The sequence below is a fragment of the Hyla sarda genome, chromosome 6 (genome assembly GCF_029499605.1).
Source record: "Hyla sarda isolate aHylSar1 chromosome 6, aHylSar1.hap1, whole genome shotgun sequence".
Taxonomy (NCBI): domain Eukaryota; kingdom Metazoa; phylum Chordata; class Amphibia; order Anura; family Hylidae; genus Hyla; species Hyla sarda.
The window spans coordinates 5,534,994-5,552,533 of NC_079194.1; the positions used below are offsets into that span (position 1 = coordinate 5,534,994).

A 17,540-nucleotide genomic window follows, 5' to 3' on the forward strand; every position below is an offset into this window, starting at 1 on the left:
CATACAGCGAGGGGAGGGGGAAGGCAGAGAAGGGCAGGACGCAGTGGCTCTGAAGCAGAAAAGTGTGTCCCTGTGCGGTGGTCACATTCCGCTAGATGGACGCAGTTTTCTTCATTACACCGGAATAAGGATTTCTACAACATATATATCTGCCACAGAAATTCTGCTGTGTGCACGGTGCAGAAGAATCCCAATGAAAATCAATGGGGCTCTGATGCAGCAGAATTTCTGAGCAAAATATTCCCGCCGAATTCCATCGAAGTGCAGGACTAGGAATCTGCAGTTTGAAACATTGTATTTAGTGGTTTGTAACAACATGGACTTTCTTACAGAACATCTTTTTCGATAGAACTCATTCACACAGGAAGAGTAGCGGGACCACCACCTATAAAACGGCACCGAACCAAGCTACCAGGAGCCACCCAGGACGATGTGCGATTATATTCACACATCACAAAAGAAAAAACGGAGGCGTCCGAGCGTAGGGTGTGTAAGAGTAATATGTATGTTCTGCAAGCTGCACAGGTTTTGCATAAGTCCACAAAGCGTACGCCATGCTCCTCAAACCAAAGTACACTGCTCCAAAATATAAAGGGAACACTAAACAACACAATGTAACACAAGTCACTGACACTTGTGTGAGATCCCACTGTCCACTCAGGAAGAACACTGATTAACAATCAATTTCACATGGAACAGACAACACGTGGAAATTATAGGTAATTAGCAAGACAGCCCCCAATAAAGGAGTGGTTCTGCAGGTGGTGACCACAGACCACTTCTCAGTTCCTATGCTTCCTGGCTGATGTTTTGGTCACTTTTGAATGCTGGCGGTGCTTTCACTCTAGTGGTAGCATGAGACGGAGTCTACAACCCACACAAGTGGCTCAGGTAGTGCAGCTCATCCAGGATGGCACATCAATGCGAGCTGTGGCAAGAAGGTTTGCTGTGTCTGTCAGTGTAGTGTCCAGAGCATGGAGGCGCTACCAGGAGACAGGCCAGTACATCAGGAGACGTGGAGGAGGCCGTAGAAGGGCAACAACCCAGCAGCAGGACCACTACCTCCGCCTTTGTGTAAGGAGGAGCAGGAGGAGCACTGCCAGAGCCCTGCAAAATGACCTCCAGCTGGACACAAATGTGCATGTGTCCACTCAAACGGTCAGAAAGACTCCATGAGGGTGGTATGAGGGCCCGACGTCCACAGGTGGGGGTTGTGCTTACAGCCCAACACCGTGCAGGACGTTTGGCATTTGTCAGAGAACACCAAGATTGGCAAATTCGCCACTGGCGCCCTGTGCTCTTCACAGATGAAAGCAGGTTCACACTGAGCACATGTGACAGACATGACAGAGTCTGGAGACGCCGTGGAGAACGTTCTGCTACCTGCAACATCCTCCAGCATGACCGGTTTGGCGTTGGGTCAGTAATGGTGTGGGGTGGCATTTCTTTGGGGGGCCGCACAGCCCTCCATGTGCTTGCCAGAGGTAGCCTGACTGCCATTAGGTACTGAGATGAGATCCTCAGACCCCTTGTGAGACCATATGCTGGTGCGGTTGGCCCTGGGTTCCTCCTAATACAAGACAATGCTAGACCTCATGTGGCTGGAGTGTGTCAGCAGTTCCTACAAGAGGAAGGCATTGATGCTATGGACTGGCCGCCCGTTCCCCTGAATCCGATTGAGCACATCTGGGACGTCTCGCTCCATCCACCACAGACTGTCCAGGAGTTGGCGGATGCTTTAGTCCAGGTCTGGGAGGACATCCCTCAGGAGACCATCCTCCACCTCATCAGGATCATGCCCAGGCATTGTAGGGAGGTCATACGGGCACGTGGAGGCCACACACACTACTGAGCCTCATTGGGACTTGTATTAAGGACATTACATAAAGTTGGATCGGCCTGTAGTGGGGTTTTCCTCTGTGATTTTGAGGGTGACTCCATATCCAGACCTCCAGGGGTTGATGATTTCCATTGATAATTTTTGTGGGATTTTGTTGTCAGCGCATTCGACTATTTAAAGACGAAAGGATTTCATACGATTAGTTCCTTCAGATCGAGGATGTGTTATCTTAGTGTTCCCTTTATTTTTTTAAGCAGTGTATATCCACAATGTGTTACCAGGGGAATCGCAGCTAGATACTGGAAAAAGTGCTTCCTGAACACAGCGCTATTCCTGTAAATGATTCCGCTGCAACGAAATAAAATATTTTACAAATTTAGGATGTATTCATGCTTACAGCATTCTGCGCATATTTAATGCACGGGATTTAAAGCTGCAGAGTTCACTGTAAACTAAATGACTGGACACTGCTTCAAATCTGCAGCTTCGGACACTGCTTCAAATCTGCAGCTTCGGACACTGCTTCAAATCTGCAGCTTCGGACACTGCTTCAAATCTGCAGCTTCGGACACTGCTTCAAATCTGCAGCTTCGGACACTGCTTCAAATCTGCAGCTTCGGACACTGCTTCAAATCTGCAGCTTCGGACACTGCTTCAAATCCGTAGCTTCGAACACTGCTTCAAATCCGCAGCTTCGAACACTGCTTCAAATCCGCAGCTTCGAACACGGCTTCAAATCCGCAGCTTCGAACACTGCATTAAATCTGCAGCTTCAAATCCTGCGCATGAAATATGCACCGGATAGTGTACGTGTGAATAGAACCTTTACAATAACTGATCCATAGTAAAGCAGAAAACGATGAGTTCAGACCCCGACCGATCAGTTGAATGAGCCGGGAGAAGTGCGCGCTTGGAGCGATCTCTCCTGGTTCTGTGTCACATGACAGCCTCATAATGTAAGTCTATGGGACCGTCCCACTCACATAGACACAAAGTGATCAGTCGGGGGCTGAACATTTAGGGTAGGGTCACACGTAACTGATCCGCAGCGTATTTTACGCTGCGGATCCGCTGGCGACCCGATCCATATTGTGCTTCCTGCTGTTGCCGAATGGAGGCACAAAATGGGTCGGGTCACCGGCGGATAAACAGCGTAAAATACGCTGTGAATCCATTACGTTTGACACCAAATGATAACTTTTGGCATGTGACTAGTACAGTGTTTCCCAACCAGGGTGCCTCCAACTGTTGCAAAACTACAACTCCCAGCATGCCCGGACAGCCAGCGGCTGTCCGGGCATGCTGGGAGTTGTAGTTTTGCAACAGTTAGAGGCACGCTGGTTGGGAAACACTGTACTAGTCACATTGAACGTGAGAAAAGTTATCGATCACATTGAAAGTCACAAAATGCATACAGGAGAGCGGTGTGGAAGTGTAAAGCAATGACAATTCCAATATTACAGGTTTGATATACAATATAAAATGTAGATTGTTTATTAAACTTAACCTTTGGCATGCTGGGGGTCGTGGGAAACCGCAACCAGACATGTAAAAATTGTCTTCTATTTATAAAGCTGATTGAATGAAGAAAAAGATGAACCCGAAATACCTTTCAATAAAAGTGCCATTCTGAATCATCCATATGTCACAGTACGTGCGGGCCACCAGCATGACCGCGATCAGCATCAGGTACCCGCTCTGTAACACGGAAATAACCAGCGGTCATCACATCACAGCAAAAAAACGTACGACAGAAAGCGGAGCGATAAAACTCCCGCCACTCACCTCTTTACACAACGTTCTGGGCACCAATATTCTCAGGATACGGCCAATCCTGGCAAAGAACAGTCGGTCCACCACCGCTTTGTCTTTTTTTCCATCTTTCTGTAAAAACAAAAAGAGATGTACGTGAAAAAAAAAAAAAGCAGTTTGTCTGTACGGAAACAACAAAGGCTGTCCAGGCATGCTGGGAGTTGTAGTTTTGCAACAGCTGGAGACACTCTGTTTTGAAGACACTGTCCTAACTGGTGAAGGTTTCAGAGACCCCGATCAATCAAAACTTTTGACAAGTCTCTATTATATGGCAATTTTTTAAATTTTTTTATTAAAGGGGTACTTCGCCCCTAGACATCTTATCCCCTATCCAAAAGGAAAAGGGATAAGATGTCTGATTGTGGGGGTCCAGCCACTGGGGATCCCCGCGATCTCCCTGTTGCACCCGGCGTCGGTTTAGAGTGTCGCGTGCGTAGCCGGAGGCTCGGGACGTCACAGTCACACCCCTTCAATGCAAGTCTATAAGAGGGGGCGTGATGGCTGTCATTGACTTGAATTAAGGGGGCGTGGTCGTGACGTCACGAGCGGGGCGTGTACGTAACGTTTCGAGCATCCGTCCGGCATCACCAGTCATCCAGCACGGAGCAAAGTTCGCTCTGTGCACAGGATGACGGAGGTGCTACAGCCAAGAGTGCCGCAGTTGGGGACCCCCCCGATCAGACATTCGGATAGGGGATAAGAGGTCTAGGGGCAGAGTGCCAGAAAGTTAAACAGATTTGTGAATTACTTCTATTAAAAAAAAAAAAAAATCTGTATCCTTCCAGTACTTATTAGCTGCTGTATACTACAGAGAAAGTTCTTTTGTTTTTGGATTTCATTTTTTTTTTCTGACCACAGTGCTCTCTGCTGACACTTCTGTCTGTATAAGGAAGTGTCCAGAATAGGAGCACAGAGGTGTCAGCAGAGAGCACTGTGGTCAGAAAATAAAATTAAATCCAAAAACAAAAGAACTTTCTATGTAATATACAGCTACTAATAAGTATTGGAAGGATAAAGATTTTTTTTTTTTTTTAAATAGAAGTAATTTACAAATCTGTTTAACTTTCTGGCACCAGTTGATAAAATATTGATAAAAAAAAATGTTTTCCACCGGAGTACCCCTTTAAACGAGTTCTGTAGTGAAATTTGACTTATCCCCTATCCTTTCTATAGGGGATAAGTTATTGATCGCGGGGGGTCCGACCGATGGGAACCCCCCGCACTCTCCTGAACGGGGCCCCGGCAGTCTTCTGGAAGGGGGCATGCCTACTCCCACACGAAGCAGTGGCTGACACCCCCCCTTATGTATCCCACATATATACATGGAGGGGGCATGTCAGCTTCTTTTGTGCGTCAGAATTGCCCGCTTCTGGCAGACTGTGGCAGTCTGGGTGGGGGTAGTCCCCATCGGTCGGACGCCCCCATGATCTATAACTTATCCCCTATGCTTTGTATATCCTTTGCCAAATGAGGACGCCTCAGTAAGGAGAAACATGTCGGGAAGACAGACAATATTAAGATAAATAAATTAGGAATTAGGCTTCACCTCATTGTTCTGTGCGGGGGTCTTCCCACTGTTCTTCCTGAAAAAGAAGCGTCAAAGTTAATACAGAGGTAACATACATTTTCACAGATTCATAGTAAATTACTAATAAAGAATTAATAATTTTTTTAACTATTCTGACCGACATTTAAACTGCACCAGACTTTTGCACCAAAATTCCGGCACAATTTTGGAGCACGGTGTAACATGTCAACAAGGCACGAAACTTAAGTGTTGCATACAGCACGCACACCAGTTTTGTTTATTAATTATTTTTTGCAAAAAAATTTAAGTAGACACTTTGGCTGTCCGGGCATGCTGGGAGTTGTAGTATTGCAATGAGACTTTAGTCCTTTTTTGGGGAATAATAAGATTGCTCACCATAGACTGGTGTTTTCCAACCAGGTTACTTACATCCTACATATGTGCAAATAAATACCCTAAACATATTGTTAAACCAGTGTTTCCCAACTAAGGTGGCTCCAGCAGTTGCAAAACTACAACTCCCAGCATGCCCGGACAGCCATCGGCTGTCCGGGCATGCTGGGAGTTGTAGTGTTGCAACAGCTGGAGGCATGCTGATTGGGAAACACTGCACTAATATCATGCACCGAAGGCTTTCCAGGCATGCTGGGAGTTGTAGTTTTGCAACAGCTGGAGGCACCCTGGTTGGAAAACACTGCACTAATGGGATGTAGTGAAGGTTGTCTGGGCACACTGAGTTGTAGTTTTGAAACAGCTGGAGGCACCCTGACTGGGAAACACTGCTCTAATATGATGCCCCAAAGGCTGTCCAGGCATGCCGAAAGTTGTAGTTTTGCAACAGCTGGAGGCCCCCTGGTTAGGTAACACTTCGCTAGGGTATGCTCACAAGGCAAAGTTTTAGGAATGACATTTATTTACTTAAAATAAAGTAGGGATATTACGGATTCCATGCTTGGCGGTTGTCTCACACGTATTTGCCCTAGGTCTGACGTGCATTCAAAACCGTGGCTAAATCTGCGGCAAACCAGAGACCCTCTAAAGGTTACGCCAAATCCGCCATGTATTCTTTTGCCTTTATGTTCTACCATCTTAACATACCAGTAGGCTTGGATCAAACAGCAAAAATATATACCAAATTGGGAAAGTGCTTTTAATAACGTTGCTAAAATACACCAAAAATATTGTGAACCCAATAAAACCAAATTCACATATGTACGTATCTTAGGTATGCTGAATCAATTACGCCACAATGCACATTTATATAGATCCCAACGTGTTTCCACTGCATATAGCAGCTTCCTCGGGGGAAAGAAAACGGTGGCACAGATAATCTCAAATGTTCTCTTAAGATCACATAACCAAATAAAGTACAAGATAGACAGATGTGAGTTTGCAGCGTTTGCCATGTATCTTTCAATATATAGTTTTTTGTTTACAATCTCAAGCAAGGTAGGGTTATCATAATACAGTATTAGGGTAGGGTCACACGTAATGGATCCGCAGAGTATTTTACACTGCGGATCCGCCGGTGACCTGACCCATAGTGTGCCTCCAGCTGGATGGTCAGGGGGGAATGTCAGGAGGACATTTATGCATGCCCGTGGCCTGTGCAACACTAGGTACTGCCCCAGGTGCCCCTATGTGTAGGAAACATCTATGCATGTCTTCTGGCACAGGGTCTTTGCACACCCTTTGGAAAAAATAAGTGAAATCAGTGTCTTCCTATAAGCATCAATAAGCTTCTTACACCTCTCAGCCGGAATGTTGGACCACTCTTCCTATAACCATCAATAAGCTTCTTACACCTCTCAGCCGGAATGTTGGACCACTCTTCCTATAACCATCAATAAGCTTCTTACACCTCTCAGCCGGAATGTTGGACCACTCTTCCTATAAGCATCAATAAGCTTCTTACACCTCTCAGCCGGAATGTTGGACCACTCTTCCTATAACCATCAATAAGCTTCTTACACCACTCAGCCGGAATGTTGGACCACTCTTCCTATAACCATCAATAAGCTTCTTACACCTCTCAGCCGGAATGTTGGACCACTCTTCCTTTACAAACTTCTCCAGGTCTCTTATTGGACGGCGCCTTTTCCCAACAGTAATTATAAGATCTCTCCACAGGTGATCAATGGGATTTAGATCTGGACTCATTGCTGACACTTCAGAACTCTCCAGCACTTTCTTGTCATCCATTTCTGGGGGCTTTTTGATGTATGTTTGGGGTCATTGTCCTGCTGGAACACCCAAGATCTCCGACACAAACCCAGCTTTCTGACACTGGGCTGTACAGTGCGACCCAAAATCCATTGGTAATCCTCAGATTTCATGATGTCTTGTACACATTCAAGGCCCCCAGTGCCAGAGGCAGCAAAACAACCCAAAACATCACTGACCTCCCCCATATGTCACTGTAGGTTCTGTGTTCTTTTCTTTGTAGGCCTCATTCCGTTTTCGGTAAACAGTAGAATGATTTGCTTTACCAAAAAGATCTATCTTGGTCTCATCTGTCCACAAGACGTTTTCCCAGAAGGATTTTGGCAAAATGTAGTCCTCCTGGGTCTCCTCCATAGCGGGGTCCTCCTGGGTCTCCTCCATAGCGGGGTCCTCCTGGGTCTCCTCCATAGTGGGGTCCTCCTGGGTCTCCTCCATAGTGGGGTCCTCCTGGGTCTCCTCCATAATGTTTTTTTTTTAACACTTTATTAGACTTATGAGGAATCATTAGATTCCTCAGACAGATGAATAGATTCTATTGAACTCATTGATCTGTGAGCTCTGTGATCCATTGATAGAGCCTAGTCCAGCCAGGATCTATCAATGAGAGAGCCACAGACACCAGGGAACAGAGGTAAGTCCTCCGGCTACCTCCATAGTGGATCACCCTCTTGCGATCATGCTGGGGGGGGGCGATTCACCCCACTAGCCCACCAGGGAGCACTCACATGTCCCTTTAGATGCCGCTGTCAGCTTTGACAGCGGCGATCTAAAAGGTCAATAGCCAGCCGCGGCGATCGCAGGATGCTGGCTATTAGCGGCGACCCCCGGCTACTGAGAACAGCCGAGGGGCTGCAGAGTATGGTGCGGGCAGGAGTCCGGAGCACGCTCTATACATACTGCTGAGCACCGCATGTTAGTTCTTAGCGGCGGTGTGAAACTTGCGCCCCATGTGACCGCTTCTCCCCTCAACGAAGGCAGAGGCACAGGTCTGCACAGGGAGAAAGACGGCAGAGCAGGGGAGAGACAGCTTCTCATCTCCCCTGCTCTGCTTCGGAGGACGCAAGTTTCCACAGCCGCAGCGCTTGTCAGATCCAGTGTGTTATCTCCTGCAGACGTGCGGTGAAAAAATCAAACCCATAGCTCTGCCCTCGCTCCGATTTTTTCATGGGTTCGGAAATCTCACCTCAAGCCGGCCCTGCTTGTCCGAAGCCGGGCAAAGGGACGGAAAAATTCACCAGCCCGGCGCCCGAAACTGCATGTCCCGGGCGTCGGGCGATAGGAATTCCACATCCCTGTGTGTATATATATATATTACTATTATTATTATTAGTGTGTGTGTGTGTGTATATTATATATATATATGTGTGTGTGTGTGTGTGTGTGTGTGTGTGTGTGTGTGTGTGTGTGTGTGTACACAAAACCAGAAGACGCAGCACTCCAAAAAAATAAAATAAACGTGTATTTATTCCAACATATCCATTCCACAAGCAACGTTTCTGCTTTCTAGAGAGCCATTTTCAAGCTCCATCGAGAGCAGAAATGTTGCTTGTGGACTGGAGTGCTGCGTCTTCTGGACTGGAGTGCTGCGTCTTCTGGACTGGAGTGCTGCGTCTTCTGGACTGGAGTGCTGCGTCTTCTGGACTGGAGTGCTGCGTCTTCTTGTTTTGTATCTAAGAAGAACCCTGATCAGGTTTGCTGGACGCTGGCACCCACTGCAACTTCACATTGGATAGCGCTGCATATTGGACTTGGAGATATATTATATATATATATATATATATATATATATTATAAAATAAAATAAAATCTAATAAAAATAACATAAAACTAACTTATTATTATTTTATTATATATATATTTATTAATTGTTATATATTTATTTGAATATTAATATATATCTATTTTACACACACACACACTGTATATATTTTTTGTAGAATAATAAAAATAATACGAATTATAATAAAAAAATAAAAACTTTTGCCATTCAGACCTTGCAAAACTACAACTCCCAGCATTCCCGGACAGCCAACGGCTGTCCGGGCATGCTGGGAATTGTAGTTTTTCAACATCTGCAGGGCCGCAGTTTGGAGACCACTGATCTAGTGTGTAGCTGCATGGCTTTTGTGTGTTCCCTCAGCACAGTCAGGGCATGCTGGGAATTGTAGTCTTGCAACAGTTAGAGAGGCAGGGCCCTATGGGATCTGTAATTTTACAGCAGCTGGAGAGCTACAGGTATTATTCTCCCGTAGATGCAACATACACAGTGGGGAGACTCCGTACATACCGCCATGTACACGCAAAGAGACCTTTATATGACATCAAAGACCTATGGAGCTATAGTAAGGGCCCCAAGCACTTTAACAAGGGCCCGATAACAGTTCTGTGCAGCCATGTCCATGACATCTAATGCCGCGTATAACACCATCCTATGCACCATCGCATTATCCCTGAGCCCTATGAAGTGCAACAAATTCCATAAACCAATCGTGCAGCCCATATTCCCGGATAAGGTCGGTTTCCTTGAGTTGCATCACCAGATTTGGGAGCGGCTCCTGTACGGTCGTCTTCTTGTTACCTGGTGACCTTTGCTCTCTCAGGTTTGTAAGCTGTAGAGCAAAGGTTCTGCACCCTCCGCGGTGACACTGGGGGAAAGAACGCGCGGAGGTGGTGGCGGCGGCAGTATGGGTGGTGATAAGGTTTCCTAGAATACGGTGACACATTTGCCTTTCTTCTCCTCTTTCTTATGTTGCACTTTATCTGGTGTTTTATACGGTCAAATACTGAATAATCCTAATTCCGTATCCTTTTCATAGGGGCCCGTGTTCTTTTTCTGTTCCCAGCTCCTATATTTAAAGGGTTATTCCAGTGAAAAACTATCTTTTTTTTCCATATCAACTGGCTGCAGAACGTTAAACAGATTTGTAAATTACTTCTTTAAAAAAAAAAAATCTTAATCCTTTCAGTACTTATCAGCTGCTGAAGTTGAGTTGTTCTTCCCAGTCTGACCACAGTGCTCTCTGCTGCCACGTCTGTCTGTCTCAGCCGGAGAGATTTGCTATGGGGATTTGCTCCTACTCTGGACAGTTCCTGAGACTGACAGAGGTGTCAGCAGAGAGCACTGTGGTCAGACAGAAAAACAACTCAACTTCAGCAGCTAATAAGTACTGGTGGGATTAAGATTTTTTTAATAGAAGTAATTTACAAATCTGTTTAACTTTCTGGAGCCAGTTGAATTTTTTTTCACTGGAATACCCCTTTAACCTCATTATGGCAATGTGTTTGAGCCCAAAGGACAGCGTGAATTTTGTCTATTTTTTTAAATGATTTTCTTAAGCTTTTAAGTCAATAACACAAAATCAATAACGAAAAAGATAGCAACTGATGTCAGGTATATGAAGAGATAAAGACCAAGTTAATAAAGTATAGTGTCAGTCACTTGGAGATACAGGGATGTGGAATTCCTATCGCCCGACTCCCAGGGGGACATGCAGTTCTGGGCGCCGGGCAGGTGAATTTTTCAGGCTCTTAGCCCGGGTTCGGGGCAAGCAGGGCCGGACCTGACAAGTGCGGCGGCGCTCAGCAGTCTGTATGGAGGCGTCTCCTGACGTGTGCCCGCTCCGTACTCTGCAGCCCCCGGCTGATTTCAGTAGCTGCTGAATAGCCAGCATGTGGCTGGCTATTAACCCTTTTATCGCTGCTGTCAAAGCTAACAGCGGCATCTAAAGGGACATGTGAATGCTCCCAGCTAAGCATCATGGGAACTCCTTCAAGACTGTTGGAGACCATTTCAGGTGACTACCTCCTGAAGCTCAACAAGAGAATGAATGTGCAAAGCAGGAATCAAAGCAAAAGGAAGAACCGAGAATAGGACAGAGTCTCAAGCTTATTGTTATGTCTATAATCCCACATGTGATCATTCAGAGTTTTGATGCCTTCAGTGCGAATCTACAATATTCATAGTCAGGAAAATAAAGAAAACTCTGAATGAGAAGGTGTCCAAACTTTTGGTCTGTACTGTATATATATATATATATATATATATATATATATATATATATATACACACACACACACTCAAACTAATAATAATAGTAAAATATATTTGTGGTCATGGCTCGAAAGGCCGAACGAGCAAGTATACGAAAAAAGGAGAACAAGAGTACTTACCGTCCTGAGCCTTGGAACCCCGGTAGACCTAGTACAGAATTAAGAAATACAAAACAGCGGATGAGGTGTGCCCAATAACCGCGACCGAGTGCACGCCTATAGAGGGCATGCCCTATGTATGGATTATGATAGAAAAAGGGAGGGTTGGGTGGGTGACGCCCACGAGTCATACGCCCCTACCTGAGGGAGAGGGGAGTTTATATACCCCACGCCACTCCCACAAATGCAGCCAATTAGGCTTTTTACTTGTGGTCATGGCTCGAAAGGCCGAACGAGCAAGTATACGAAAAAAGGAGAACAAGAGTACTTACCGTCCTGAGCCTTGGAACCCCGGTAGACCTAGTACAGAATTAAGAAATACAAAACAGCGGATGAGGTGTGCCCAATAACCGCGACCGAGGGCACGCCTATAGAGGGCAAAGAGTCAAGAGTAGGGTGTAACTCTATTTTATTTGTATCACAACGCCAACACTTTAAACACATTAGCCATTTCGGTAGAGGGATCCGGAATGTACCGGTCAAAACAGCTGGAGTTCCAGCGGCCTAGCTTCTTAATGATGTGAGCTGGGACATCAAGTTTGGAGGCTGCGGAGGCCGCTCCGATCCTGAACGAGTGTCCTGAGATGACAGCGGGATCATGACCTAGCATGGTGACTAGGGAGCGGACGTATCTGGTAAACTGGGAGGAAGACAGAGCATGCCCAGCCACCGGGAGGAGCGGACTGTCCGCTGCTTGCCCGGACAGCATTGAGAGGAGGTCGGTGAGAGACGAGACTGGGCACCACTGATGTGAGGTGGGGAAATATCTGATGGATGCTCCCCATCTGCAGGTTTTGGTGGACGGAAGGGTGAAAGTGAAACCTAGCCTGTTAGATGATAGCTGGCTCAGGGTCGGCCCGGGTGCTCGGCAGCCAGTGCGCGTGAACTCCCCCGGTCTAAGGAAGCCGTAAAAAGCAAGGTGTATGGCAGCTTTGATGACCGTGCTGAGGTGAAAACCAAAAGGGTGCGTGTCCAGTAAGGAAGACATGGCCCGGAAAAGATCCCCCGTGACCGGTGCGCGAGAAAGAGATTTGGGGTGCGACAAGACTGAAATGCCCTTGAGTGCTGCTTTGATCGGATGAGCAGAGAGTAGAGAAGAGGCGTGAGGGTGCGAGAGTGACCTGTGGTGTTGAAGACCTGTTAAGTGAAGTTTGATGGTGTTCTGGGATAAGTGTAAAGAAGAATGGCAAAAACCAACAAAAGCTAGGGCAGAGTGTAAAGTGATTGTGGGGGAAAGCCCTAAGCCCTGCATGAAGGAGGAGAAAACCGCCAAAGCGGTATCATAAGCCCGGATCGTGCTGGGAGCTAAAGACTTCTTGATTAGAGTGTTGGCAATGGAGACGTATCTGGCTAGTCCGTTAGCAGTTGTTGGAACGGAGACACCGGGACTCCGACCCGGTCTGCGTCTGGTTGTACCTGAAAAAACACACCGAATTTAGCCCGAGAGAGTGCATCAGCCGCCAAGTTCTTCCTACCTTCTATGTGCTCGATCAAAAAATGGAAATTGTGCTGGAGAGACAACAGAATGAACCTCCTGACAAAGCGCATTATGTGGGGGGACCTAGAGCGTCCTCTGTTGAGAATGTCGACCGTAGCGGAATTATCGCACAGAAATCGAACTGTGGAGTTAGCCCAGGAGTTTCCCCAGACAGCAGCGGCGGCTACGATGGGAAATGTTTCAAACAGGGCTGAAGTTACTGTGAAGTCGGGAATGTTGCGGATCTCAGCTGGCCAGGGGCCGGCTAACCATTTGTTCCCGAAAATGGCTGCGAAGCCAACCGATGAGGCATCGGACACTATAGTCGGGGATCCGTCTGATAAAGGGGGAACGAAGAAAGAGACACCGTTCCAGCTCTCCAAGAAGTGATCCCACATGAGTAGGTCAGCCATCGCCTCATTGTTGATGTGGATGACCTGCCTCTGACCCGATACTGAAGGGAGAAGGTCCAAAAGTCTGGATATGAAGGCTCTCCCCTGCGGGATGATCCTCATAGCGAAAGCCATCATGCCCAGGAGGCTCTGGAGTTCGACCCTGGTTACTGTGCGACTCCTGGATAGGTTGTGTATCATCTCCCGGGTTCTGACTAGTTTCTCCTGGGGAAGCCTAGCCTGCATGTTTACAGTGTCTAGGATGACGCCCAAGAACACCAGTTGCCTGACGGGGCCCTCCGTCTTGTGAGGTGCCACTGGGACCCCGATTTCCTTGAACAGAGACAGTAGTGAAGTGAGGTTGAGAGGAGCGAGACTAGGATGTTCGAGTAGTAAGAAATCATCCAGGTAACGTATGACGTGCTGGCAGTCAGCCACGTTCTGGAGTGCCCAATGCAGTGCTGTGGCTAGTTGGTCAAAGAGCCAGGGGCTGCTCTTTGCCCCGAATGTGAGCTTAACTGCGAAATAATACTTGTCCAGCCACCTGACACCGTGCCATTGCCAGAGGTCTTGTCTGATCGGGAGTAGTTTGAAAGCGTCCGTTATGTCCGCTTTGGACAACCAAGTGTTTCTCCCTAACTGTAGGATAATCTGTATGGCTCGGTCAATAGTAGCATATTTCATGGAGAACTCGTCGGAGGGGATTAAAGCATTGATGCTGGGAATGATGGAGGAATAAGGCGCTGAGAGGTCATAGATTAATCTTCTTTTATTGGAAAATTTGCCTGTGGCAAGCCCCAGAGGGCTGACTCTCCAACATGGAAAAGGGGGAACATCAAAGGGACCTATCATGAAACCTTTTGCCAGTTCCTGCTGGATTAGCCCGGACACGATCTCTGGCTCGGAAAGGGCTGATGACAGGTTGCCACATTCATGCGTGCTTTGCGGCAAAGCGACCAAACCTGTGTGGAACCCATCGCAGAAACCCGCCACCAGCCATCTCACCCAGTCGGGCTCAGGATGACCAGCTAGGACCTGTGCGAGGACCTGGACCTGTACCACGCCTAGTCATGCCTGAGGGCCCTTCTGGGAGCAGATAGAGCTGGGGTGAGCCCTGAAACAAATGAAACACACGTGTAGTAGTCTGCAATTGCTGTACACGCAGGAGGAAAGATTGAAGTTATTGCAGATCTGGGTCTTGCCCAGGTACCTCACTGGTCTACCGAGCCTATCTAGGGCGGCCACGTTCCTTGGAGCTGGAGGGGTGAAGGCGTTCAGGCTCCTACTGGTGCTGGGTTCCCCTGGGTTGCTGACCTGCGGGCACCAGCTGGAGGAATGCGTGGTCACCCCGCATGCGGTGCAGGAGGGGGCTTTCAGACCCGCGAAATGTTCGCAGTATAGCTCCGTGTCTATGGACCCCCAGTTGGTGACGTAGCCGAACTGCGCGTATGCGGCTGCTACTTTTGCTGAAAAAGACTTGTGGTACTCGTAGAACGTGGTGCCCCCGTACTTGTACGCCATCTGCACAACCCTGTGTAAGTACAGGTCCAACTCCTCCCTGCGGCCAGGGCTGACTGAACAGAGTACGTCCCTGAATAGTCCAAATGCCAGCACAAACTCAGTGACACTCAACTTCCTGCTGAGCCTAGCGTCCTTGCTTTTGAACGTGACCGCCAGCTCCCCGCAGGCAACGGTTTTGGTATCATGTACGTCCGTGGTGGCAATTAGCAGAGAGGCGAGGTTGACCTCTTTTCCCTCAAGGATGTCCTTTTTTATGGCTGCCGGGATGAAATGTGCGGGCGTGATGATCGGTGGAGGATGTGGCATACCTGAAGGCGTGGCCTGAGAGGTAGAAGCCGTGGGCGACGCTGCGGTCGGGACTGCTACGTCGCTCCTGGAGAGTTCCATTAGGTCTAGCCTAGCCTTGAAACCTGACACCGTCGTAAGCACCTCAGTCATCATCGTGTGAAGCTGAGACAAGGAGGCGCTTGAAACTTGATCCTGGGCCGCAGCCTGGCTACCCCGGGGGGCTTGGTCAGCAGTCAGCAAGTTGAATAACTCGCCCTTCCTAGCTGAGGCCGGAAAGGGGACACCCCTCCTTCTCAACTCTTCCATTAGCCTGGGGATGGTCCAGGACCTGTACGAGGGCAAGCTGCCTCGGTTCGAGGCCCTGGCAGGAGTCTCAGGAACCGAGAGTGCCTCCTCGATATCCGCTGGCTGAGACATGCTGCTGGCAACCTGTCCGGGCCATAGAAGGGTGCCGGCAAGAATAAGAGGGAAAGAGAACAATAAAAATGACTAGTGAAAAAAAAATATATATATATATACCCTCCCTATATATGTATGTATACTCTCTGTACACAGTTTTTTTTTTTTTTTTTCCGTTCTCCTGGCTACAGGAGGGAACTGACCTGCTGAATTTCCTGAAAAGCTTCCAACACCGGGAGTACTGACCGCACGGTAATGGCTTCCAGCTGTGGATATTTAAGGGAAAGATTAATTACACATGAATGTGACCGACCGAAAAGGCGTGATGGAGGAAAGTGTGATACTGAAACTGAGGCTAAATGTATGCTGTTGTGCTGAAGAAGAGTCAGAACAGCATACGCAGAGGACCCCACTGAAGATGAGTCAGACGCAGGTGATCCTCTGCCTATGAGTGATGTCGAGTCGTTCTGAAGAAGAGTCAGAAATAACCATGTCGTCAAGCCCCAACTGAAATTGAGTCAGGCTGGGGCCGATTGACGTGAGTGTGGTGACGCACGTGGCTCTGAAGACGTGTCAGTAGCAGCGTCCTAACCGGTGGCGGGAGTGCTCGTGACTGCGTAAATGTACGGGATGAATATGGAGTGATAGACGGGGGGAGAACATACGGTTCCCCTCTCTAATATTGATTCTGTAAGTACCTCAAACTGAAAGCTGTATGAGATGTATACGGGAATACGGACACAATCCGACCACCTGGTACCCTGTGGAGCAAGCAAAACGTGATGAGGCAGGAAGCACCCTGACTGACCGTGACTGCCAACGTTGACGAGCCACCGGCCGTCAAGCTACATATATGTATACAGTGACATCAAGCAAACAAGTTCCGTGCCGTAGTGGTGACAAGCAGCTCCCAACCCCGCTCCCTTGACACCCCTTCCCCCTGGCAACCAGGACCTGCTGGGCCTGGCGACTCCTGCCATGTGCCCACCTTGTATGTGAAAACGAGGGGGGGGCTGGAGCAGTGGTGGGAAAGAGTCGCTGCCCCCTGGAGAAAACCGGCGTGATTAGTAGGGCCTACGTGCCACTGGAGGGAAGCTGTGGCCTCCGTGCGTGGCTCTAACTGAAACCGAATCGACCCCCCCCCCCCCCCCAGCCGAGCGGCGAAGGGGAGCGGGACTGTATTGCGGGTCCTGGGAAACCCCTCCCCTATGGCCGGGGCCGTTTGTGTGGAGGCCGTCAGCGTCAGCGTCCTACTGCTGAGCAGCGGCAGCGCCGCCGGACGACGCCGTCACTGAAACCCCGCCCCCCCCCCGGGCCAGAAGCCCCGCCCAGCCAGCGCACGGCAGGAGATGGCGTGGAAGCGGGGCACCAGGCCCGGACGGAGCGGCCGGGCCGACGAGCGGCGGCGGCGGCGCGGCTGAACCAGGGAGGTCCCCCACCCACACCCGGAAGCGCAACACCGGGGAGAACGCCGTAGTGCAGGGCCCAACAACCCGTTCCCCCCCCGGCCAGCCGAGCGGGTGCTGACAGCCGGCAGGAGAGGACGGGCCGTGCGACCCGCAGGAGCAGTGCTCCCCCAGAGCGGCAGCGAGCAGGTGGCAGGCGGGTAACCGGTACAGGGGCCTGGGCCTGCGGCAGGAGTGAATACTTACCGACCTGAAACACGAAACACGAAATAACTGCAACCCACTGCAAACAACTGACACCTCTGAGACGTGCGCCCTAACACGGTATCCTGCAAGAGAAATACCGCCCACGAGTCATACGCCCCTACCTGAGGGAGAGGGGAGTTTATATACCCCACGCCACTCCCACAAATGCAGCCAATTAGGCTTTTTACATATATATACA

General features: G+C 48.8%; 1 protein-coding gene across 2 annotated transcripts in view; it reads right to left on the reverse strand.

Annotated features, from left to right (window-relative positions):
• The window catches only part of ABCD3 (ATP binding cassette subfamily D member 3), an 83,929-nt gene that overhangs the window by 39,528 nt on the left and 26,861 nt on the right, over positions 1–17,540 (reverse strand). The window contains exons 2-5 of one of the 2 annotated variants that reach the window (XM_056523114.1): positions 5,199–5,235; positions 3,626–3,724; positions 3,450–3,538; positions 2,119–2,188 (exon numbers count right to left, since the gene is read on the reverse strand). In XM_056523114.1, coding sequence (XP_056379089.1) covers positions 2,119–2,188; positions 3,450–3,538; positions 3,626–3,724; positions 5,199–5,235 — 295 coding nt within the window. The remainder of the gene's footprint in view (positions 1–2,118; positions 2,189–3,449; positions 3,539–3,625; positions 3,725–5,198; positions 5,236–17,540) is intronic. The other variant, XM_056523113.1, reaches the window with a different exon arrangement.